This window comes from Acartia tonsa, chromosome 10 (assembly GCF_053477335.1).
Source record: "Acartia tonsa isolate MP-2025a chromosome 10, ASM5347733v1, whole genome shotgun sequence".
NCBI classification, from domain to species: Eukaryota; Metazoa; Arthropoda; class Copepoda; order Calanoida; family Acartiidae; genus Acartia; species Acartia tonsa.
This window is the reverse complement of record NC_137269.1, coordinates 38,945,509-38,969,961: the sequence shown is the minus strand read 5'-3', so window position 1 is coordinate 38,969,961 and position 24,453 is coordinate 38,945,509. Positions and strand designations below refer to the sequence as shown.

General features: G+C 34.6%; 2 protein-coding genes across 4 annotated transcripts in view; one reads left to right on the top strand and one right to left on the bottom strand.

Moving 5' to 3' along the window:
• LOC145330035 (uncharacterized) overlaps window positions 1-22,559 on the top strand; it is a 58,495-nt gene extending 35,936 nt beyond the window's left edge. For 2 of the 3 annotated variants that reach the window (XM_080174571.1, XM_080174570.1), the window contains exons 16-25: window positions 14,288-14,379; window positions 15,087-15,195; window positions 15,581-15,642; window positions 16,141-16,214; window positions 16,909-16,985; window positions 17,362-17,393; window positions 19,469-19,560; window positions 19,835-19,888; window positions 20,875-20,937; window positions 21,393-22,559. In XM_080174571.1, the coding sequence (XP_080030697.1) occupies window positions 14,288-14,379; window positions 15,087-15,195; window positions 15,581-15,642; window positions 16,141-16,214; window positions 16,909-16,985; window positions 17,362-17,393; window positions 19,469-19,560; window positions 19,835-19,888; window positions 20,875-20,937; window positions 21,393-21,547 (810 nt within the window). In that variant the 3' untranslated portion in view covers window positions 21,548-22,559. Of the gene's footprint in view, window positions 1-14,287; window positions 14,380-15,086; window positions 15,196-15,580; window positions 15,643-16,140; window positions 16,215-16,908; window positions 16,986-17,361; window positions 17,394-19,468; window positions 19,561-19,690; window positions 19,762-19,834; window positions 19,889-20,874; window positions 20,938-21,392 lie in introns of those variants that run through there. The other variant, XM_080174572.1, reaches the window with a different exon arrangement.
• LOC145330028 (uncharacterized) lies at window positions 8,711-10,731 on the bottom strand. The gene is made up of 2 exons (XM_080174564.1): window positions 9,395-10,731; window positions 8,711-9,102 (listed from the first exon to the last, which is right to left on the bottom strand). The coding sequence occupies exon 1, from the start codon at window positions 10,648-10,650 to the stop codon at window positions 9,883-9,885; it is 768 nt and encodes a 255-aa protein (XP_080030690.1). The 5' UTR covers window positions 10,651-10,731; the 3' UTR covers window positions 8,711-9,102; window positions 9,395-9,882.
• Window positions 22,560-24,453: the final 1,894 nt, after the last annotated feature.

Sequence of the window (24,453 nt, the reverse complement as noted above, 5' to 3'; positions counted from 1 at the left end):
CTAAAAGAACTTATAATTAGTTCTAAGACTTTACAACTATTATCATGTCATCTGCCCGCAAGCAAGGCCAGCAGGATGATGAAGCTGGTAAGGAAACCACTCCTTGTCGGGGACGCTCGACAACACCTGGTATGAACACCCCTTCAGCTAATACAGACATTAGAGACTCCGATGCTTATGAGGAAATACAAATATCTAACTTAGAAGAGTCAGAACAAATTGACAAAAGGAATATGAGCCCTGAGGTGAATGCGATATCTCTGGCCTCACTAGCAACACAAGCTAACTTATCAGACTCATGGAAAACTGTTTCCCACAGGCGAACAAAAGTAGCAGAACCAGCAGAAGAACTTCTACTCTCGCAGAAACTGAACACAATACAACTTGGTAGACCTAATACGAGTGGTTCACTTGAAGTTGGAAGGCATCTCTGCACAAACTGTACAACGAGTATAGAACACAAGAGAATCCACACCACCAACACTTCGAAATCTAAAGAGAGAAGAGCTAACTACAGAGACAGACAAATTGCCAAAGTAGAGGCCATCTCAAATTATCATAGAAGAAAATCCACTGTTAAAGAAATGACTACAAAGTCACCCAATCCCAAACTTCATCACAGGGATAACAGGGACAGGCATTCTCAGAGGAATACCAAACGGGATTACCAGGCTTCTTATAGGTTATCACCTGGACGCTACTGTGTAGCATGTGGACAATATTCTCACGACATATCTGATGGATGTAGATTACTATGTGATGATACAGGGCGACTATACCCAACTGTATTGACATCAGCTTTCTGTACAAACTGTTATAAGACATATGGTAAAGAGTTATACCATTCCCGACACTTATGTCCTGGAAGGCCAGCCATGATGGAATTATACCATAGTGGTAAGGTGAGACCTAGTGGTGTCTTCAGGCAAACATATGAAGACTGGGCTAAAGCCAATGCTGAGGAATCATCTAGAGATTGTAACCTCAGTGGAATCACAGCTGCCACAGCAGAAATAGTTCCCAATGAGCCTAAAGATCAAATAGGAAATAACATTACACCAGCAAAAGAGGAAGAAAGAAAATTGTACCTTCATTGCTCTGGTTGTATGCCAGAAGAAATAGATTGTAAATATGACTATGATGTACGCATGACAGCTTTACTTGACTCAGCAACAGATAAAAACATCATATCAGCCAGGTACTATAGCAAGTTGTTTGGCATAGTAATGAACGATGATGAAAATCAGCTGGAAGAAAGTCATGATCTATCAATTACACGTGCAAATCACAAGATCCCTGAACCCAGAGAAGTAACTCTCATGATTCGCCCCACATCATTCTCAAGCCGTCACTACCCAATTCCCTTCTCAATTGTAGCTGAAAACCATGAGGATGTTGCACCTATGATAATTGGACTAAATGGTATTAGAAGCCTACAGCTAACATGGACGCCTGTCACAGATAAATACCGGTTAACACCGTGTTTGTATTCCATTCTTCACCCTGAAGGACCGCTGAGCAGTATCTTCTGTTCTGAACTTGAGCTCCAGCTCTGTACAGGAGTAGTTAAAAAGATCAAAGCTAAAGAAACCCAAGTGATAGTAATGAATATCAACCACTTTTTCAACCTAGCACCTGGAACACAAGTAATCCTCAGCGACGATCATATTTCAAACGAAAATGCAGGAATCAAAATCTTACCTGGACAAACACAACTCATTATCAATGATGATGGACAACTCAGTGGCAGAGCCTTAATAATCAACAACTCCGATCACACTATCACCAACACAGTTATCACTGGTTACATAGAGTCCAGCGACCAATCTATTGTCAGAGAGGTAGTCGTTGATTTTGACTTCTCAGGATCATTCATATATGGACTACCTATGCTACCAGAAGTAGACGAATCTGATGACGAATTGGATCAACTTGCCATAGCACGAAACACGCCAGCTATTAATTAGATCACTCTAGTTACTAGTAGCCAACCCAATGACACTCTTATACCAATCTGAAACACAAAATCAATTATTACATTGATTAACTTATTAAGCTGATATATACACTTTAATTCATACAGCTGTCAAACAGGGCACTCACATATCATGAGTGATCTTAATCTGATTATCATCTTAATGCTAAATAAAACTCCAGTCTCATCTACTCCTGAATACAATAAATTCATTGAACACATAGATGATGTTGTAGAAATTAGGTTAAGGTGTATGGTCAAGATTGAAAATTTCATACACTACTATTTCAAAAAAAAAAAAAAGGGAGAAACTTGAATAATAATATAGCTAATGTTTTATGGCATAATTCAAAAATCTTCATACATTCACATGTAGACAGAAAAGTCTTGAACAATCAACAGTGCCAAAATACCACTGGGACTTTGCCTAAAGACTATCATTACTTGTGAAGCAAATCTTACACTAAAACTCAACCTAAGGCAGACAAGACAAAATTGTATAAAACAAATATATATATATTAGGACATGACCTAGATAGTACACTCCACTCCAAGAGCCCAGTATACTTAGGGAGTATCATTAAATTGATTGAACTATCTAAAACCGAAGTCAGAATTATTGAGCATACATTTTGAATGTTCTGAAGAAAGTTGTGGGCAATACGCACATAGGAGAAAATTTAGTTTGAGAAAATTTCACTTACCTTGAAAAGCTGTAACTTTTCCTTGATTCTAGATTTACATGTCTATTGCAGTATAAACTGAAAACAAGCATAGCAGCTTTCAAAAGATATATGGACTTACAGTTTTTACAAAAAAAACTTTTTATGCGCATATTCATAACAATAGGCATAAATGAACCAATAGCACATTCGATTTCACTTATACCTTCGGGTTAGATGAACTTTTGTCTCACTCCTAGCACAACGGTGAAACTTAGAGGACACTATGAAAGTTTGGCAATTGGACCAATTTTGGTAGAATTAACTAGCACATTGACATGTAAAATAACCCTGTCAAATAAAGCTAGTACCACCTCTAGCTTTTATGTAATAGTCTTATTATAAACTGCATTATTAGAACTCACAAACCACTTTTACCACCGGATCCAATCTTTATATAAGCATACAATACTATATCACCCCTGGTGATAAGATACCAAACTTATCATTGCATTTGCAAGCAGGGAAAAGATTGAATCGCTTGAGTTTTGATTATCTTGAAACCCTATGAATTATAATTCCCAGTAACCTTGCAGTTAACATTAAGTCTAAGAAACACATCTCAGATACTTAACCCATCAGCCTTTAATAATGCCTGAAACATGTACCCAAAACCATACTGTGGCAAAAGTGCATCTAATTTGTATATAATAGTGATAAAGACAAAATTGATTAAGGTCTGTACGAACAAAACTATACTTTTCATACTTTTATTATGGAAACACAATAACAGTATATATTGTGATATGCCACAATTTCACCCATCAATGATTTTATTTAACGATCTAGTAATTAAGCAAAAACCATTGCCTACCCTTAAAGAAAATTTCAGTCAAAACAAAATTAAGTTTTTCTTGCATATTGCACTCAGACTTCTTTAAAGCTTTAAAAACTTCAAGCGAAAATTCCTTCAGAACTATAATATAACCCAAATACCAATGCATCTTGTCAACAAATGAATAACAGGTATATTACAATTCTAACCAAAGTAGATTTGAACTGTTATAACAACAACACAACTAATAATAATGCCATAAAATATTTAAGTTATAAACCATATGAACTAATTATAGCTCATACTATAAGAAGGGAACACTATTACTCTTCTTTCCTTACGCAATATTATATGCTGTACGCAGTTTTTGATAAAACAGAAATATTTAAAAGTTTAAATAATAAAACTCCCCTACATCTATTTTAAAAAGATGCCAAAACCTGTTTTAATTGCTAATTAAAAATAAGACTACAACTAAAAACCACATAAAAAAAAAAAATATATATAAAGGTAAACTTACAGAAAATTCATGGAATTAACTAAATACTTTCCACATAAGACCAATCCTAATATCACACATACCCTCTCACATATTAATAAATTGCAAGTGTTCAAAATAAACATGGTTGAAAGGAGATCTGATATAAATACAGACAAGTTAAATACCCTTTCAAAATCAAAGAGTTTCAAACCAATTGGCTAATATTTTGACACTTTCATAGAGAATACAAAACAGTAATTATAAAGTCTTACAATAAAGTCATGGACTAAAAGATAATTAACTAAGCAAGACGCTTCCACTTATAATTTTGGCCAAAACAAATTCTGCAACTAAAATATGTGCACAGTCATCCCTTATGCACAATTAAGCAGCAGAATGACTATCATTATAACAAATGCAAATTTAATTAATACAAGGCCTATAATTCTGCACACGTACAGAATTCAAATCTATAAAACGTTAAACATAAATTATAATATCAGATTTAGAGAGATATAAATCAAATCCAATAACAATCACTTGCATTTCCGTTTACCCTGTAAACTCGGGAACAATATAATAGCATGTTATTCTAATCTGATAACAGAGATATCATAATTTATGTAGAATTTTCCCACTCAAGGTTATATATCCAGTGGTAAAATTTACGTCTTCTCTCTTGACAGGGGGAGACCAACCATATACAATACATGTCGACTAAATGAGTCGATCCCTTCAAAAATTTTTATACACAAAAATATATAAAAAAGGAAAATTGTATATGTATAAGTTTTGAATCTGTATAATCTAAACAGAGTCAAACGAGTAATACAAACTGTACAAATATACGCATGTCACTGCGTAACCCAAAATATACAAAACTGAGTTAAAAGTTAAAATATCTAATACTTCTATGTAAATCACACAAGCATAAAAACATTATTAGACAACCTATATATAAATGCCTTGAATTGAGATGAACTTGATTAGTTATTAAGCTTATAACCAATCTACATACAAAAAAAAATATGTCAAAAACTTTAATTATAGTTTGAAACCGGAAACGCCCACTCAGGATCTAGCAGTAGCGAAAGTGGGATAATAAATAGATTTTGGAAAAATAAGTCAGTTTATCATAGAACTCCAAGCAGTGAAGACCTTAACTATTAGTGTAAGTGTACCAGTCAGAAAAATAGCTTTTGATTGTGGATATAAGCATCTAGTAAATAAACTTAACTGTTTAACAATGTATTCTAAGATAATATTAATAATACTAAGTATGTACTACTATAGTACAACAGCAGACACAATGACAGACTTGATACCCACTCACTATCAAAGTGGAGAATATATAGGCTACACAGCTGTAGCAATTCGATCCATTCAAGTTGATATATCTGTAGACAATACAGCGCCTGAAATAGCAATCTATGATGGCCTGAAGAATCAAGTAGACATTAGCTACGATGGACGCACATTCACTTCAGCACAAACTAAACTTATAGGCAAGTTATATACCAAAAAGATTAAGGACTTGCTTAATGAAGTAATAAAACTTATTCGCGACATCAAGGAAGCTATTGAAACAATAACTCCTTTAATAAGTTCTAACCGCATTGAAGTGACTAATAACGTAAATAAGCTTTCTTATAAGCTAGATCATGATAAGTTTGACTTTACACAGTTATTGCTTGCGGAGATAGTACCACAAATTGTAAGTGGTATAATCCTTCATGCCAAAGCAGCTAACTTTGTGCAAACAGCAGAATACTCTTATGTTGATAGCTTGAGCAACTTAGCCATCACGAACTTAGAAGATCTTAAAGCAGACTTGAACTTCAGACTTACTCTAATTCAAGATCTTGCAAAGACAGACATCACAGACTCTATTAAAACTTTTGTAAGGCAAGAACTTAACTTGGACTATACTCATAATCTTGGATTAGAAGTCCAAAGTCGTTTAAGTGGTGGCACCACATCATTCACCACTATCCTATCCATGGAATTAAGTTCTGAGCCAATAAAAATGTACAGATACGCACCAATTCCTTTTGATGAGTGCTATATCGATTCCATTTATTACTTGGATAAAACCAAAAGAGTTTACAGACAATCTTATTATAACGCTTATCTACCGGTTGAAGCTGACCAGTGCCTTAAAGGACTACTTAGCGTTAATGAAACATTGATAACCAAGCACTGCCTTTTGGCAAAACAGACTTATCCCTACACTCATGTGCAAGATGGAATTGTCTTTACTAGCTTGAGCGAAAATACTAATCGCAGTTTAGAGAATGCATCAATAACTATTACATCCACTCCTTTTATTATAACAGGAGGATCATATAATCTCACATTAGGAGATACAATAGCACAGTTCGCATTAGGATATGACCGACAGACCACGGCACGAACTTTACCATTTGCGTCAGAAGCACTGTGCCCACCAAAACCTAAAGAACCATTGACCATTAGAACTATCTTCGCTCATATAGAAGAAATAGCTATATACGTGTCAATAACAATTATCATGGTTATAATATTAGACAGGATCACTACATTCCTAGTCAGACTCTTGAAAAGAATATTAAGAGTATTTCAGAGGAGTTTGCGTATACGCGGTAGAACGCTTGTCCCTCAACGACCAGACGCACATCATCATAACCTAACGGTAATCTACGGCCGGAGAGGTCACCCCGCCGCACATACCGCTAGTTATCGACCTAGAAACTCAAACAGAATTGTTAGATAAATATACAAGTTAACATGTTTCCTATGACTTAACTTCTAAGGCATTCAGATGGAAAGACTAACGGACATTCCCAATGATATAAAAGACCTTGCCAAACGGAAAATATAATACTCTCGTAGTTACCTATACAATATTGTACTTGTATTCTTGTATGTTTCTTATAAAAATCTCCACGTTATTATTATATGAGTTATCTAAAAGGGTAATGATAAAAACGGTAAGAAAATAAACCACATATATAGTAACTATGATACCAAAAGAACATAGTAGGTAATATTATTACTCATTTTAATTGTTATAAAATAAGCAAGCTTTAAAACTAGGCTAAACGCTTCCTAAAGGTAACAATTTAATTTAATTATTATCACTATTAACGTGACAAACAAACAAGTAACGCTTATAGAGTAAGCTACGTAATTTTATACAACATATATTACACCAGTAATTAACAAGTTATGTATGTTACTTAAAAATCGCTATATTTATTTTAACAAAAGTAGATAATCTTTAGAAAAGGTATAAAAATTTGACAAATATTTCTCTTTGGTGAAAATTATAAAGTTAAGACAATTTCGAAAACAGAATATAAACTTTCATTTAAAAACAAAATTGTGATAATAAGAAAGATTTCTGACAAGTTTTAACAAATTTAGTTAATATTTTTTTTGTGGACTTAAGCTGTATATTGGCACATAAGAAAAATTCCGAGATCATTAAAAGCAATTGAGCAATAAATGCAAAACTTATATATATATATATATAGGCACACCGCCTATCAACGACTCTACTTGAATTAGGAAAATTCTATTTAGTGGAAATAAAAAAAAAACTTTAGATTTAACCTTAATGACAGACCTAAGAAAATTTTACCCCGAAACTTAAGTTTTACGGTTATTGTAGTAAGAATTAAAGGGATGTAAAGTTCTATAGTTTTGAAGAGGAATGATATATATTCTAAACCTTAATAAGTTAAATAATCTTCCTTAATGAAATTACCCGATCCATGAAACTACTTTAATTGCTCAAATATTAAAATTTACAAACAGTCTTTACATATCTCTCTTACAAGTACTTGAATACGCATATTTGGATAGCTTTGGCTAATGTCAGTCCTTCAGTTTACTTAAGATATTGATTACAAAAAATATATGCTATTTACAGGTCCTCTATATATATCACAGCACAATTAAAATTCACGATTAATGCACAGGGATGGATATAAATGAAAAGATCAGAGAAAAGGTACTGAGGCGCAAGTTCGATTAAATATCTATATACATAACCCTTAAAGCTAACAAGAATGAATAAATTGTGATATAAGGCTGAAATTAAAATTGTAAGTATAATATTGAGGAAAGAAATTTAGTTCAACTAAGACGAAAGTAATTGAGATTACACGAAGTTTTAAATTAGGGGAAAGAAAATACAACCTTATACCAACATTTCCTTACATACTAGGTTCCTTACAAGCTAACATGTAATGGTATAACAAAATAACAATGGTGTAAATTATTTGGTCTTGTACAGTATGAAAGTCATAACGTTTAATATTTTACTGAATAGTAATCACTATTTCGACTAGTTACATAGATTAAGAATTTTGTCACAGGTGTCTGAGCAGTCTTTGTCTAATAAAATTTACAATGTCTATGACCAAGCTAACATTCGCCACTTCAACGCGTACGCTTAGGGCCAGCAGAACCCCGTCGCCGAGGGACACCTTCAGCATCGGACTCCTCTCTGCTGTTATCCGACGAACGCACAATTGAGGTCAGGCTAGCAGTCTCTGAGGCAGTCTCTGGTGGAAGAGATGGGGTAGGAGTCTCGACTGTAAGGCGCAGCCGCTCTAAACCTCCAACCACTCTCTCTGGCAATGGGAACCGAATCTCACTACCCATGGAACCGAACTGGCTGGATGGTATATCGATCTCGAACATGTTCACCAGAGGAAGGGTATTTTCCGCTTCCTAAAATAGGGAAGTAAATATTAGTGAAAATAGAAAATCTTAACAAATAATCAGGGAGAAATATAATAATGTCTACCCATATATATAATTGAGCAGCCTTGATACTTTTAGAAAATTTTTATTAATTCTGCTAAAATCATGATGCTAACCAAGGGAACGGAAATAGCACCATGATTAAAATGACTTATTGTAAATACGTATAGCTAAAGTCACCAACTTCTTTACCTCATGTCACGTAGTTCTGGCAACTAATAATATTAAACGAATGTAGCAAACTTACCGCTGAAAGGTCCGCTGCAGATGGGGAATCAATTCGACTCAAGCATAGGGATGAACTATAGCTGGATCCTTCTGCAGACCCTCCAGAATTGGGTGGGCTAAACCTTAGCATGTTTGTATAGTGTTCCTCCAGATTGACTGAGTTGGTCGCCTAAAATATAATAAATCTTATTAGTTTAATCGTAATATTAACAATGAGTCTAGGAAAATCAGGAAATGAGAATGCCTAAAATCCTGTAAAGCTATATGATTAGGTAGCAATTCAACCCACTTTATACTAGAATTAGAATCTTAGATCGGTTCAAAAATGCTTATGCAACCATACATTTTAAGATTAATATTCTACCAATAAAAGAATTTTAGTTGCAAATACCTCTAGATACGTGTACAAATATGCGGTCTCTTTCTGAAAATTAATAGAAAACTAAAGCATGGATACTTACATGTAAACGCTCTGTTTGATCAACAATCAACGGACGGAAGCCAGGACTTCCCGTCGAGGTTTCCAAGCCCACAGGCACACTTCTTCCAGTAATCCGATCCTCAGTGGCAGACAAACAGTGTACGGCAAACAGGCCAATTCTGGACCTCACTTCTGCTGGAGTCGATGGACTAGCAGAGGGAGCCTAAAACAAAAGGAAAACATTAAAGCCTTGATCTAACATTTAAGCCCCAATGAGAAACGTGCGGCACGAGCAAACTCTTAACTTTCCCAGAGGGAAATAATATTAGGTTGCTACTTAAGATTTTAGTAAATGTTAACTGGTATCTCAACTTAATTGCGGTAACCGAGCGGATTTCTCTGGCGACATAAAACGACGACAAACGGTGAGCGATATATATGGAAGAGCCGAAAGTCAATGTTGAGGAAGTGAGAATAGGACAGAACAACCATACACCAACATGATGCTTTATTATACAAACCGGGTGGCTAGAAAAAAATTATACAAAACAAAAAAAAAGAAATATACAACAGAAGAAAACTCACCTGTGTATCCGACAGAATATCATCAATCTCAGAGGACGCGGCTTCATACATGGTGTCCGACGGCTCCGCAGTTGGCGACATAGCCCCAGCTCTAGTCCTGTTAGTCCTGTTACTGCAGTGGAGAAGCTCAATGGTCCTGACGCCTATGTTTCGGAGGCGCGTACATACATCTCTTATCCAGCGAGCCAGCGACCTGTCTGAGGTGTTGTCAACACGTGTGAGAGTCTCAAGCCCTACAGCGCCGAAGAAGACCACTATAAGAGCACATGAAAACAAGCCAAACCCCAACAACATGTTAATTAAGCCATCCATGTTGAAGGTGTCCAGACTCGTCTTCTGGTCTCTCCCCAACTCGGCAGACCCAGAATCACCTCCGGCAACATCGTCACCAATGTCACCGCAGGAGTTCTGCGTCACCGAATTGAGGAGAGACCAGATGATTTGTATCGTTCTACTAAGCATCAGTGAGAGATGCTCGTTGCCGAACATCTCCCCTTGATCCCTTTCGGACTCTACAGTACTTGTGCCCCCATAGTCATCGACATCAGCAAGGCTTGGCATCCCAGACTGGTCGCTGTACACTGAACTCGAGTCGTCTAAGGAATTTTCAAGAAACGAGGAATTGGCAAGAGTGGCCGCAGCCGCCCTCATTGATTCCTCGAATCTTTCCTTAATATTCTGATGCGCGTCCAGGCTGTCAGGCACATACATTATGAGCGAATGTAAATTTAAAATAAGAGGACTAGTGATTCTGAAAGGCAATATAGTAAAGTTAATTTTATGAAAAAGACTGTACACGCGAATATTTTTTTTGTATTTTAAGCAACTATGGTTGAACCTCCTAACCATTAAAACTTTGATTTATCATCTAAAAGTAAAATTCTTTAAATTAAAGAATATGTAATTAATTTTACATGATTCAATGCTTGAAAATAGCTATCGTTAAGCTATTCAAACATTAAAAACTTTATTTTATTAGATTCAATTAAGTTAAAGAATATGTAATTAATTTTACATGATTCAACGCTTGAAAATAGCTATCGTTAAGCTATTTAAACATTAAAACTTTGTTTTATTAGATTCAATTAAGTTAAAGAATATGTAATTAATTTTACATGATTCAACGCTTAAAAATAGCCATCGCTGAGCTATCAAAAACATATTCATTATGATGTATCAAGCAATTAAAAACTTATGTACTAGCTAAATCTGAATATCTTCAATGATGTTTCAAAAACACTTTAGATAAAGCTAGCTAAATATAATTTTTGTAAGCGATCATTTTTATATATAATATGGTTGAGTTACTCGTAACGTAAATAATCTATCAATTAACGTCATTATAATTGAATTACGTAAAAGAAAATCTTATTTTTAAACCTATAGTAAAATTGTTTTAGAAGATTTGAATCAGGACTCAAATAAGTTTTGATTATACAAAGGGAACGCTGTAATCAAAAGTTAAAACGAGTAGAATGATGGAATATATCTGTGTCATTATAAGTTTTGTTTACGATGAACGAATTTAACTTCTTGCAGACGGAAAACGTATACAAAACAAGGTACGTCAATTTACTTGCTGACTCAGATATGTCCTATCAAAACTACAAATATTATATAGAACAAAATTGTCATATATTGAAGATGTACCCATATTGCTTCAAACCCACTTTCGTTTAAAAATACAGTGATAAAGGTCTTATCGACGAAGAAAAATAAGATTCTTGGGTCTTAAATAATGGCTAACGAATGCAATAACGAGCACATCAACAATCTATAACATAAAAACATTCATATAAAACAAACGAGTTACTATATTTTATCACTTTTATATAAATTCTCTTGGAATTTAGCGGTAAAAATTAAAACACTCGAACGCAAGCTCCGCTCGCAAGGACAATCATTATATAAATGAGCATAATTACTGGGCCGCCAGCTTTTTATAACCTCGCTCAAAGCCAACCCCTATCACTTTTGACCGCCCAAACATAAACAAAGGGTTGACAACTTATTGTTACGTACAATTTAATTACGGACGTCGAACGATATATTTTATAGATATTAAGTTTAAAAAGTACACTTGATAGCGACGTAATGTAAGATATTAGTCTTTAAAATGATTAAAATTTATTCATGTTAGAAATAACATAAATACAGCTAATACCAACAATGGTATAAACCATATGTACATATACAAAATATACAAACAAAGGGTTACCAACTTTTGTTAGTAAAATCTTATATTTTTACATATATACGAGTAATGTAACCAAAGAAAATAATACGATATGTAAATACTAATTGTACTTATACATTTTTATATAAAATATTGTTTATATTCAGGAAACAGTTATATTTAACAGAAATAGAGATAACTAACCAATCCATTATAGGTCTATCTGAAACGAAAGAATTTCTAGAATATCCCAGGGATAAAAGGATTAATAAAAGATTATTAAAACTTCTTTTGTTTAGATTACCATAGACAGGATACCCCAAGGAACCGGTTGGAGCACGCGCACTAACTCTTTTTAGGATCTACCATGGACCAGCCTGGAGATAACCTAGATGATCATGGAGTATTGGAGCCCTACCACCACCCTACCTTGGACGGATTGGGGTTGTGTTCCTGTCAACACCTTGACACAATAGACGAGAACAACAACATCATCACCACACCTGAGTACGATGGATTCTCAGAGAACCTGTCCATCACCATCAGGAATTTCTTGTTAAATACAGCCCTGACTACCAGAGAAGATAGTAGAGTGGAGACCGATAGTGACACCAGCTCCAGCAGCACACTGTCCCTCTCTACCGATGACCTCAACCAACTCTACTATGACCTGGAGAATCACTCAATCACCTTGGACGAGAATGGAAACGAGGCAGCACAAGTGGACGCCCTTGGCTACATATCTACCTCACCCCCAACCTCAACCTACACTTCGAACGAGAGCACTTCACCACCTAGTTCATCATCAGAAGAAGCTGAACTATCCAGAACTACCAACGCAAAAACATTTATTGATGTGACAAAGTTAGATAAAACTAAACCCCTCAAGAAAAGAATGTATTCTATTTGGGAGGTTTATCATCTTGTATACCCAGCTATGAAGATACGCAAATCATACTTTCTTAATGGAAAGCGTATTTAACTTAGCTTGGAATACATTTATAGTTTATTATATATGCCTATATACTGGGACTACTAAACTTTTTCTTTTTCTCTTTTTTCTTTTTTAACAACTTACCCCCATTGGAGATGCGATCCTCAATTTTCAAATTCTTTGAACGTACATATGAGACTTTTACAGAAATGCTTCGCATCCACAACTATCTATCTATGCTTGATATAAAATCAACACTATATAGATCATATTATGAACCTTTGATTGACACGTGCCCTGCAATTAACTAGTAGCACTCAGGGGCAAGACACAATTACTTTAGCTAGGCCCAAGGCATTATTTGTATCAATTTATGCATTCATAGGCCTGTCTCTACCTATATGACACCATATATGGGTAACGAAAGCCTATTCATGGTAATCTGTATGTGATTTGCTAATAGTATATGTTTATTAAAGATATTATGTTTATAGTTAATGTGATCATATAAACATCCAGTACATATATGTATGCCTACAACTATGCCTGATTTACGTCACATATTAACACACAGATATTTAATTGCACAGACAAACACTAAAATCCTGGTCCAGAGCTAATGTTATAGCATGTACCTCTTGAATTTATTCAGTTATTTACTAACTCTCCTACCATCAACTTCTCTTTCTGGCTTTAAAAGGGTAATGACTTAGTTGTTTGGCATGCATTGTAGTTTAAATTTAGGCCCCTTAGTACTTAGCATGAATTGAGCTCAGGCCTTATGTTAGAACTCTAACACTTAGCACAATTCACTGCTTGGGACTTAGGGCACATTTCTGTCCTACTCTACTTATAATTTTAACACTTATCCTGTAAATATTTCCATACTTAACTTATGCACTTGTGATATAAATACACTTTATAAAAACATTTTCCTTCCTTAATACTTAATATACTTATATGATTCTAATCGAATATCAAAACCAACCATTTATTCTTAGGTTAAAGCAACATAATACTTCGCGTGGGTCTTTTGTTGAGCTTCCACCAGCTCAACCAAATTCGTATTATACTTGTGGGAATAGAGGGTTAAGCATTCTAAATAAGCGAACCGACGATGAGAATGTCTATGTGTATTGCATTAAAATTAGGTTTTAGTAGTACTCATAGAAGAGCGGTCTCCATACCTAAATATGGACAAACGCCCCATTCGCACACACACTATTGATTGTATTTAGTTGAGGAAGGGAGGCCCTGGAAGCGGTCAATACTGTGGAGGCACTTTGATTGCAGAAAATTGGGTGGTCACAGCCGCCCATTGCATGGAACCGTAAGTTCTTTAATATTCAACCCGCGACCGTGGCTCAATACGTAGCGCAACCGCTCGTCGTAGGGAAGGGGATAGGTTGAACTCTCGTGCCGACACTGCGTCCTAACTAAAGACCTGAAAAATTATTCCTACTGCTGCTATGTCAGGTGCGCGACTTAAACGGTACGAGTAAGGGGAATTCCTTGGCAAAAAAACAATAGCAATTAATTTTCATCCGCAGTTTGGACTTCTCAGACAAAGGTCGTGCAATCAAAGGGTTGGTTGTCTGTCGGATGTTACTTTACCTGATATCCACCAGTTGGCGTCAATGTTTTGCATCCCATTTCAGGCGGATTATGCCCTTGTGTTCTCTAGATGAGTTGAGAGATGCAGTTCCTTTATATATTTACTTTATGCAGGCATATGCAATCCTGTTAAGATATCAACATAAGGCATTAGAAATAAATGCTATTTTATGTATGAATTTTTAAGCAGAATATTACATTATAAACAAGTTTATTATATGTTTTAGTAGCTACTATATAAGTGTAAGTATTTATCTATAATTATATCTCTCCCCGTAATGCCAGTTTTACATCCATGTTTCTCTTTTCTCTTCCTAATCCTTCTTTTTCATCTGAATTATGAAAATTCTACAAAATTATCCAAGGTTTAATAAATCATTAAAAAAAGCTTCACTACCAATGTCAACCTTGTGTTTTTTTTAGTTTCCAGAAAGAGGAGGTTTTGGTAAAGCTTGGTGAATATGACTTCAACGTTGCTGGTGAAACTCTGGATGAGACAAGGAATGTGGCTGATGTCATTATGCATGCCCAGGTAATGGATATATTATTACTTGGATCTTACACCACATTATCATGTACTTTGATAAAGTGAAACCCTTAGTTGGCTATAATAACGATACCTCACGTCCACCCGTTTTCTGACCAAAAGATGACAAGGGAAATAGTAACCTAAATTCACGATAATTCTTTTATATATATATTCTTCCATCGTACTAGTGCAGCCACACCATTGTACGACTAATGTAGAAAGGTCGAATATCCGGAGTAACAAAAACTGGTATTTATTTTATGATTTTTATTTCAACATTTGTAGAAAATTGTTTGTTATGCCAAATGAGCTTTTTAATACTGTTTACATACGAATTATCTCTTTGAGTTCAAGGGATTATACTACATTTAATTTGTTTTATTTTCAGTATAACTCTGTGACTTATGAGAATGATATTGCCTTGCTGAAGTTGGACAGACCTGTAGCTTGGTGAGTTTAGTTTGGTTTAGCTTGAGGGGGGGGGGGGGTAGATATACCACACTTTTCTGGGATCTTGCCAAGTCAAGTATCAACTGTGGGGAATACCAAAGGATGACTCCATGCAAAATTTGAGTTGGATCCGGCCAAAACCGGCCGTGAATCTAGGGGGGGGGGGGGGGGGTATTTTATTTATTCGGGTGATTGTATATTATATAATATAAAATTTGTTGTGTGAAATGGACAAAATTTACCTAAATTGTAAAAACCAATGGCGTTGAATCATGTTTTGAATCCCCAGCGGCAGGAGGGAGGGGGGGGGGGTAATCTTATATGTTCCTAAAAATTGTTAATGGGGGAAAACTCTATACCCTTTCCCCTTTCCTTTATGACAGTTACAATCACAAAATTACAATATATGAGCTTTTTAGCATGTTGCTCTGAGTATATCCAAGGATGAGGATTCATTTATTTGGGTTAGAAGAAAATTAGAATGAATTATGTATTTAGGACTAGATCAATCCATCCTATATGTCTACCAGGCCCAGATGAAGATTTTGTCAACAGAAGAGCTTTTGTTATAGGTAAAGTACAAAGAGTCTACTAGCAGCTTTTACCAATAACGAAATTGATTCGAAAAAAAAAATCACGAAACCTATACGTGTTTTTCAGCTGTCGTTGGGGGGCAACACATCGTAAAATTGACGGCCTCTCCATTTGTCCCCCAAATATTATTTTAGATTTATTTCCCTTGTTGGTTATACCTTATTCCTAGTCTACTAGTCTGCAAGGAGTTTAAATGTTCCTAAACACTGTCATCATTAATAGTTGCTCCTTGCGTTTCTATGAGGAAGCTTTTTATAGCGTCTATAAAAAATGACGTCATACTGGCCTATCATAGGTCAGTTTAAAAAGTATACTGGCATGGTATTGGTAAACAGGTCTGTGTATTGGCCTATCATTGGTCATTTGTATTGTATGACATCATTTTTATAGGCACTAAACGGAACTATAAAGTAGGAAAGCTATCTATGATTATCAATTCTGTCCGTCCCTCTGTCCAAACTCTAGACGAAACATAAGATCCTCTGCTGCTTTTCAAGATATTCGGCTTATTTTTTTGGAAAGCTTCCCAGTACCAATGAATATCTAATATATAATTTACTTGCTCGGTATAAGTTTACTTATCACTGAATATCTACTCTAATTTACTTTATCTGTTGGTATATCGACATTTGTTTGTACCTTGATACTACATTTACCATCCTTCTATTCTAGGTTGGGGTACAATTTACTTTGGAGGTCCCACAAGTGACGTTCTGCAGGAGGTTAATGTCAGAGTTTGGGAGCCACAGGAAAATTTCAATTAAGATTAATCTACAACACTTTATGTAGTGTCAAAGGATTTTTTATAATCCAGTATTTTATCCTTAAATTGTATTTATCCTTAAAAAGTACCAATTAAATATAATTTTTTAAAGATTAGTTTACAACTTTACATAAAGCAAGGAAAAATGGTTTAAATAAACAAAAAAAATTATGCAACATAAAGTAATAAACAAACAAACAAAATCCTCTGAGATTTGTTTTCAATTTGATAGTGGATAATGTGTTCAACAACACCAAAGCACTTTGCTCTGAAATAAATCTGAAATAAATTGCTCTGAATCAACTATTAATAAATTAAAAATCATATTGAAGAAAATAAAATTCTAATTGATTTTTTCCTAGACTTGCAAGGACAACTATGCAAAATTAGGAAGGTAAGGGGTTTTTCAAATTACGTTACATATTTGGTTCATTTACAAATATTTATTTGGTAGGTAGTACAGTGTAGTGCACCTAAAAGATCTCATTCCTTGGATCATTCTATCCTATCCTACTATTATAGAAAGTAGAAAGCTTTTTTGTCTGTAGCGTTATCGATATCGTTAACCACTGTACCGATATGGTTCTCCTTTACATTGAGGCTTCCTATAGGTCCTGAGATGGTTTTAGGCTATTTTATTTTTATAAATAAATCTTGGTATGGTTTTAGGCTATTTTTCTGCTCTTCCATATACCTTTGAATATAGAGCCCCTAGATGCTAGGCGCAGAGCCACTAGTATATTATAAAGTAGTAAGATATTTTTGTTCGTAAGGAAGGATCTTGCTGAACCATTATGGTTCTCCTTTACAGATAGGCTTCTTAAAGTTCTAGGTAAGGTTTAAAAAAGGGCCTCTAGACAATATTTTAGTTTTTCCCCATTTCCTTCTAGGCCTCTAGGGGTGTTTCGGTACAACGGCATTTGGCTGGCCGTGTACAAGATCTTTTAATACAGACGTATTAAACCTGCTACTTCCCACATGAATCAAAACCAGCATAGTTACTAATACAATTTATGCATCATGCTGAAATAAAAAATAACAGAATTAATAATCAATATTAAAATGTTAAATACATCATAAGAAATAAATCTTGTAAAAGAAAATAAATCTTTTTTATTTGGGAATAATCGTCTTTTCGGTACTTGCTTACATGTGGTAGACTGGAGCACCGAAAACCCCCCCCCCCGCTTAGTTTTGACAAAAATCAAAAATAAGGGGGGGGTAGTTTTTTAATGTCTGGAAAATGGCAAGGAGGAAAAGTGCAGGGAAAGGCAAAGACTTTTTGTTCAAAACCCCCCCCTTAATTTTGAAGAAAATCAAAAATAAGGGGGGGGTAGTTTTTTCACTGTACATTACGCCAGAAAGTTGAGTGAGGTAAATCAAGTAAATCTAGTATACCAGAAGGGAAACCTCATTACAGGGATATTCATGTTTTGGGGCATAATTTCCTTATTTATTTATTTATTTTCCCAGTAAAAGGTTTTAATTTTGTGCGCACAAAATTAAAACCTTTTACTGGGAAAATAAATAAATAAATAAGGAAATTATGCCCCAAAACATGAATATCCCTGTAATAAGGTTTCCCCTCTGGTATACTGGATTTACTTGATTTACCTCACTCAACTTTCTGGCGTGTTGTACAGTGAAAAAACTACCCCCCCCTTATTTTTGATTTTCATCAAAATTAAGGGGGGGGTTAAAAACTACCCCCCCCTTATTTTTGATTTTTGTCAAAACTAAGCGGGGGGTTAAAAAACTACCCCCCCCTTATTTTTGATTTTTGTCAAAACTAAGCGGGGGGGGGGGTTTTCGGTGCTCCGGTCTTCACATGTAAGCAAGCACCGTCTTTTCCTTATAAAAGGTTTCGTGATTTCGAACTTATGTTTCAAAATGTATAAAAGAAGTTAGGGTTATTTTTTGCTTAAAATTAATCAAAACTAAATGCGAGTTTGTAATTCATAGATAAAATCATCATAGACTACTATTAAAATATTCTGATACAAAAATAAATTAATTACTTGGTCTAATTTTAATGAAAATGAAAAGATTAATTTGCGGCTTTAAGAAAATCATTCCACTCTATTAAAAATAATTAAAGAAAGAATTCTTACCGAGGTCATTGAACATGTCAAGCCGGGAAGCACTCAAAGGTATTTTTCAGTACGGATAACACCACATTTTTAACTATACATGGTTTTTTTATCACACAGATATTCCGCACATCTTGAAAGAAAGATTAAAGATGGCTATGCTAGCTTTGTTTATGTTTGGTTGCGCAAGCGTTGTTTTGAATGCCGTGTTCAATTATGAACTTTTTGAAAATAGGCGCTTTCTAAACTGCCAATAATGATAAGGAAAACAAAAAGGATAAAGGTTCGAGTTCACAAACGCAACATACTATTATACTTCCAATACAAGGGGCGTAGTTCTTAGTCAACTAGAAAGCATGTAAAAAATATTTCTGTTTAGAAATGTGCTTGACACCATGTTATGTGCTGGAGAGGATTTCAAAGACAGTTGTCAAGGAGACAGTGGCGGCCCACTCAACTGCCAAACTAACGGTAACACCTTATATAGCAAAGCTACACCAAATATGTGGTCATTATATGGTTCATTGTATGAGATTTCAGGTGTATGGCATAGTCTCCAGGGTAGCTATATGTATAGAACTATAATATATATAATATTCAGGTGTATGGCAACTATGTAGCATAGTCTCCTGGGGAGCTATATGTATAGAACTATAATATATATAATATTCAGGTGTATGGCAACTATGTAGCATAGTCACCTATGGAGCTAGATGTATAGAACTATAATATATATAATATTCAGGTGTATGGCAACTATGTGGCATAGTCTCCTGGGGAGCTAGATGTGCAGAGCCAGGAAAGTCAATATTCAATTGAATTTACTAATGGTAACAAATCAAGAATAAGGTACATTTCCCCAAAGAAAATTGCTATTTAAGTTGTTCAGTTGTTCTAAATGCTGTTCTACATGATCTTGTGATGGACGGTTGGACAAATATACCCTAATTTTAGAGTTGCGATACAACTTTTTAAAAAGACACTCTTTTGTTCTTTTAGATTTAGCTTAAAAATATAAGTCTATAAGAGTACTGTAGTAAGAACTGAGAAGCCTGTCAAACAAGGACACACTTCTACAGTACAATTTAATACACCTGCACCTTTCTCCAATAAGTATGTAATTTAAATATTTGTACATCTACCTAAGTTTAAAAGAGGTGCTCGAAATTTTTATAAAACAAAGATAATTACGTTAGAAAATATCAATTCTCTTATGAAAGATTATGTTAACAAGAATGACAACATCCATATGTAGCATATGGACATAAGGACAAAAAATAATCGATGAGAATTGGAACAAGGGCATTAAAAGAGCATTTGAATCAAGAATCACGAAACCTTTATCACATATTTTTAAACTTTGTAATATCATTCATATTTTGTAGCAGAACTGACAGACCGACAGTCAAAGTAAATAACATTCTGGCTGCTCATTGGTTTAGAGAATCTTCACAAATATCTATCTGATAAAAGCTAAAAAAATCGTATTTCCCCCATAGCGTTTTGAACTAACGTCAAACTGTCAAAGTGAATTATAGAGTCACTGCAGCAATAACAGCTAACAACACGTAAAACGATCTTGGACGTCTTTGGTTACCCATTTAATGAAAAGGATGCGTAGATTGCAAAGAAGTCTTATCATTTTTTGGTGGGGGGGGGGGGGGGGAGGGTAATCACGTCACCCATTAACCCCCTCACCCCATTGGACGTCCCTAGTAGATTATTTTGGTGCGCAACTTTTGTACAATAGTCCCAGGTTGAATATTACTTACCCTGTTGATACAGAATTTCCTGGTGTGTATACAAAAACTACTGAATACCTGGACTGGATTGATTGTAATATGAAAGGTATATTTTGATTTTATTATTAGCGCAGCAACTCTACAAATTATATTTGTTTTTATGGTAATTGTTGATGCACTATAAAATATTAGAAGTTTATCTATTTTTAATAGATAAAAAAGGAAAGATAGTAAAAATCCTACCACTTAAAATACTGGGAGAGGGGGACTGATGCTAATACTGGGGTCTCTAACCCTGCGGGGCAATCATCTAACCCAACTTAACCTAACCTAACCTAAAATAAACTATAAAAACTAATAAAAAATACAACGAAACACCTCATTAGAGGCGTTGCCACGAAAGGGACTATACCCCAAAAAAAGTCCTATAAACTTGTGATATAAGGTCCTTCTTTTCAGAGATTCACAAACCCTCAAACAAATTAGTCTCTCCAAATTGTTCCAATATTTCAGTAAATAATATTCCTCCATACCTAGCAATTGAAATTGTATCACTTTTAGGAACTTGCGGTGGGACTCGATCTGGCAACCTGCGTGACCGAGTCAGAAATAGAAACCGCAACAGAAATAGAAATAGAAACAGAGGAAACAATAATAATAACAAGAAGAAGAAGAAAAGAGAAGGACAAAGAGAGTTTGAAAACGACGAAAATTAAAGAACATACTCATATCGTTTGTAGCAAAGCAACTCTATAATTTCCTTATAAGTTCAAGTGTCGCTATTTAATGAAAAAATTGACTTTCTAATGGTTTAAAAGTAACATGTAAATTTACATTTGAATATTAGCAATCCCTTTATATAGAGAATATATTTTTTTGTCTGAAAGCTCAAGATTTTAATATCTACTGATAATATAGGTCCCAGAATTGTTTCAGCCTATTTTTTTAAATTTAAGTTTAGGGATGGTAAAATAATTATTTGTCATCTAGAGTTAGGGGCGCAGTCGCTAGTATGTTAAAAACTAATTATTTATTTGTACGTAATTATATACTGTTTTTTGGAGAACATAATTTAAAAATTAAAAGTCTATTTAATCTTAAATGTATTAATTATTCAAGGATAAAACAAGGATTTATTTTTAAAGTTCAATTTGACAAAAGAGTTGTATTTTTTAACTTTTTTGGTAAAAAAAATATTGAGAAAATTAAATTTTAAATTTGTTTTCTGTGAAAATATTATAAGCTATGTATACATTTTTAAACATGTTTCAGTTTTAAAGTTCTAAAAATAATATACATATATTTATTCACTCTTTTTGCATTCATTTTGTTGCAGACAGTCGGCCTTATGTATTTGCGTTCAAATGATTGTAAAACGAGTGGATAAATTGTTTTTCAGTGTGGCTTCGAAACTGATTAACATATGCTTGATTAGAACTGATTTTGAGCCATGCTGAAAATCATGCATCGTATCATAGTATAGACATTTTTTCAACGAAAAATAAAATGATAAGAAATAAATGAATACCAGTTGGTATATTGGGGCAAACAAAATCGAGTTAACTTTAAAATTTTATTATCTGCGGAAAGCTGTCTATTATACAATGCGATGAATAAAAATTCTTAATCGGTTTCACCTTAGAAATGATAAAATATCACCTATTTATTGTTTAAAATATATTTAATCATCAAAATTTATTTACTTTCACAAAATATAAATTGTCTTGATTTCTGTATTTTTGACTTTTGCATAGTGTTCAACAAAAATGTACAAAACATGGTATGACTGTCCTCGCTACCTTAAACCTAAGTACAACTTAGTACTTCTAAATAATATTACCATTGCCTCGTAAGGGTAAGATTCTCCTTTGATTTAAGTGATTATCTAGATAATCCAGAGCATTATCCGCGTGTAATGGGATGCGATACTCTAACACCCAAGGATATCAGGTTAAGTAACATCCATCAGACAACCAACCCTTTGATTGCACGACCTTTGTCTGAGAAGTCCTATCTGTTCATGTTTATTAGTTGCGCCTGTTTATGTGCTAAGGAATTCCCGCTACTCTTACTATTTATTTCGCGCACCTGACATAGTAGTAGTAGGAACAATTTGTAATGTCTTAAGTTATGACGCGGTGTCGGCCTGATATTCGAACCTATCACCTCCTCGGCGAACTTTCCTAAATAGCTAATATACATTAAGAGACATCCTTTAAAATATTTGAGACACTTATCTTTTATAGCTAAAGAGAAACAACCAACCCAGCTAAACCCACAAAAACGTACAGAGTCAGTTAGCTATGTGAATCTTTAATGGAGGATGGTACTTTTTCGACAAACGGACAACCGAAAATTTGAAATATTAGAGTAGCTGCGCTAGAAAGAATTTGAGAGCAAAAAAATTGTATCACAAGAAATCCAGCTATTTTCGTGCTTTTACATAGTTACAGAAGCGCAAAAATATGTTTTTTTTTCTAATTATTGCTTTTTATACACCTCAGCATTCTTCGTAGCCCCCCTATTATTAAAAATTATTTCAACTAGGACAGTTATATAGGAAATAAAAAAATAAATGTACTTTGGACGTACCCTACTTTCAGTTAAGATGCGCTCCTTAAATTTCATCTATCTTAACCCTTTACAGTCGGGCCCCTTGCCGCACCTTAATCGGTCGGGGGGGGGGGGCGTTCAACGCCCCCTCCCTAATTATCTCAGTTCCTATTAGAGCTAGAGGGCTAAATTTTTTTGTGCAAGTCCCCTGTTTGATAATGAATTTCCGACCTTTTATAAGTCTAAGTCAATTTGCGCTTCCTTCACCCTTTTATTTAACAACCTTTGTTTTTAGGTCTTTTTTTATTTAAAAATTTGAAACGGCTGTAATTTTCTTATTTTTGAAGCTAGAAGAAAAAAATTTTCCCAGAAAATGTTTATTTTTATGTAAATTTATCAAAATATAAATCTTTCTTGTAGACATGTAAGAAAAGCTTAAGTTTAAAATTTGAAGTCTCTAAGTCAAAAATTGCGGCCACAGGAGCCTTTTAAAGATTTCTGGAGACCTGGAGGATCAGGACCTGCAGGATCATACCTGGAACCTGAAAGTGACTTGAACACCTGTATTTCATATAAGGATGTACTACTAGAGGATTTTTTAGTATTTTGGTATGATAAAATGCTTGGTTTTAGTCAAAAAAATATTTTTGCTCTTTACCTGGATGACCCTGCCAGGTTTGCTGGTATCCTGTGCCCGCCAGGATGGATATATTCAAAAAAATCCAACTCTCAGTTATGTGTCATACCCATACTTAAAAAGTCAAGCAGTTTGGGCTCTTTATCTTTCACACACAGAAAATGAGATAGAAAAAACCGGATGGGTGGGCGTTCAACGATTAAGGTGCGGCAAGGGGCCCGACTGTAAAGGTTAATAAAATAGTACTTGAGTATGAGGGGTATGTGTCTCTACTGCCGATTAAAAGTATCTAACCGAGTTTTATCTCTACATATATGCGCTAAAAGTTCACCAAACCTAACGCCCCAATTATAGTACATTTTTAACAGCGGTATCTCAAGGGGAAAAAGATCTAATATTTAAAAATAAAATAATTACCATTTAGAGGCGATC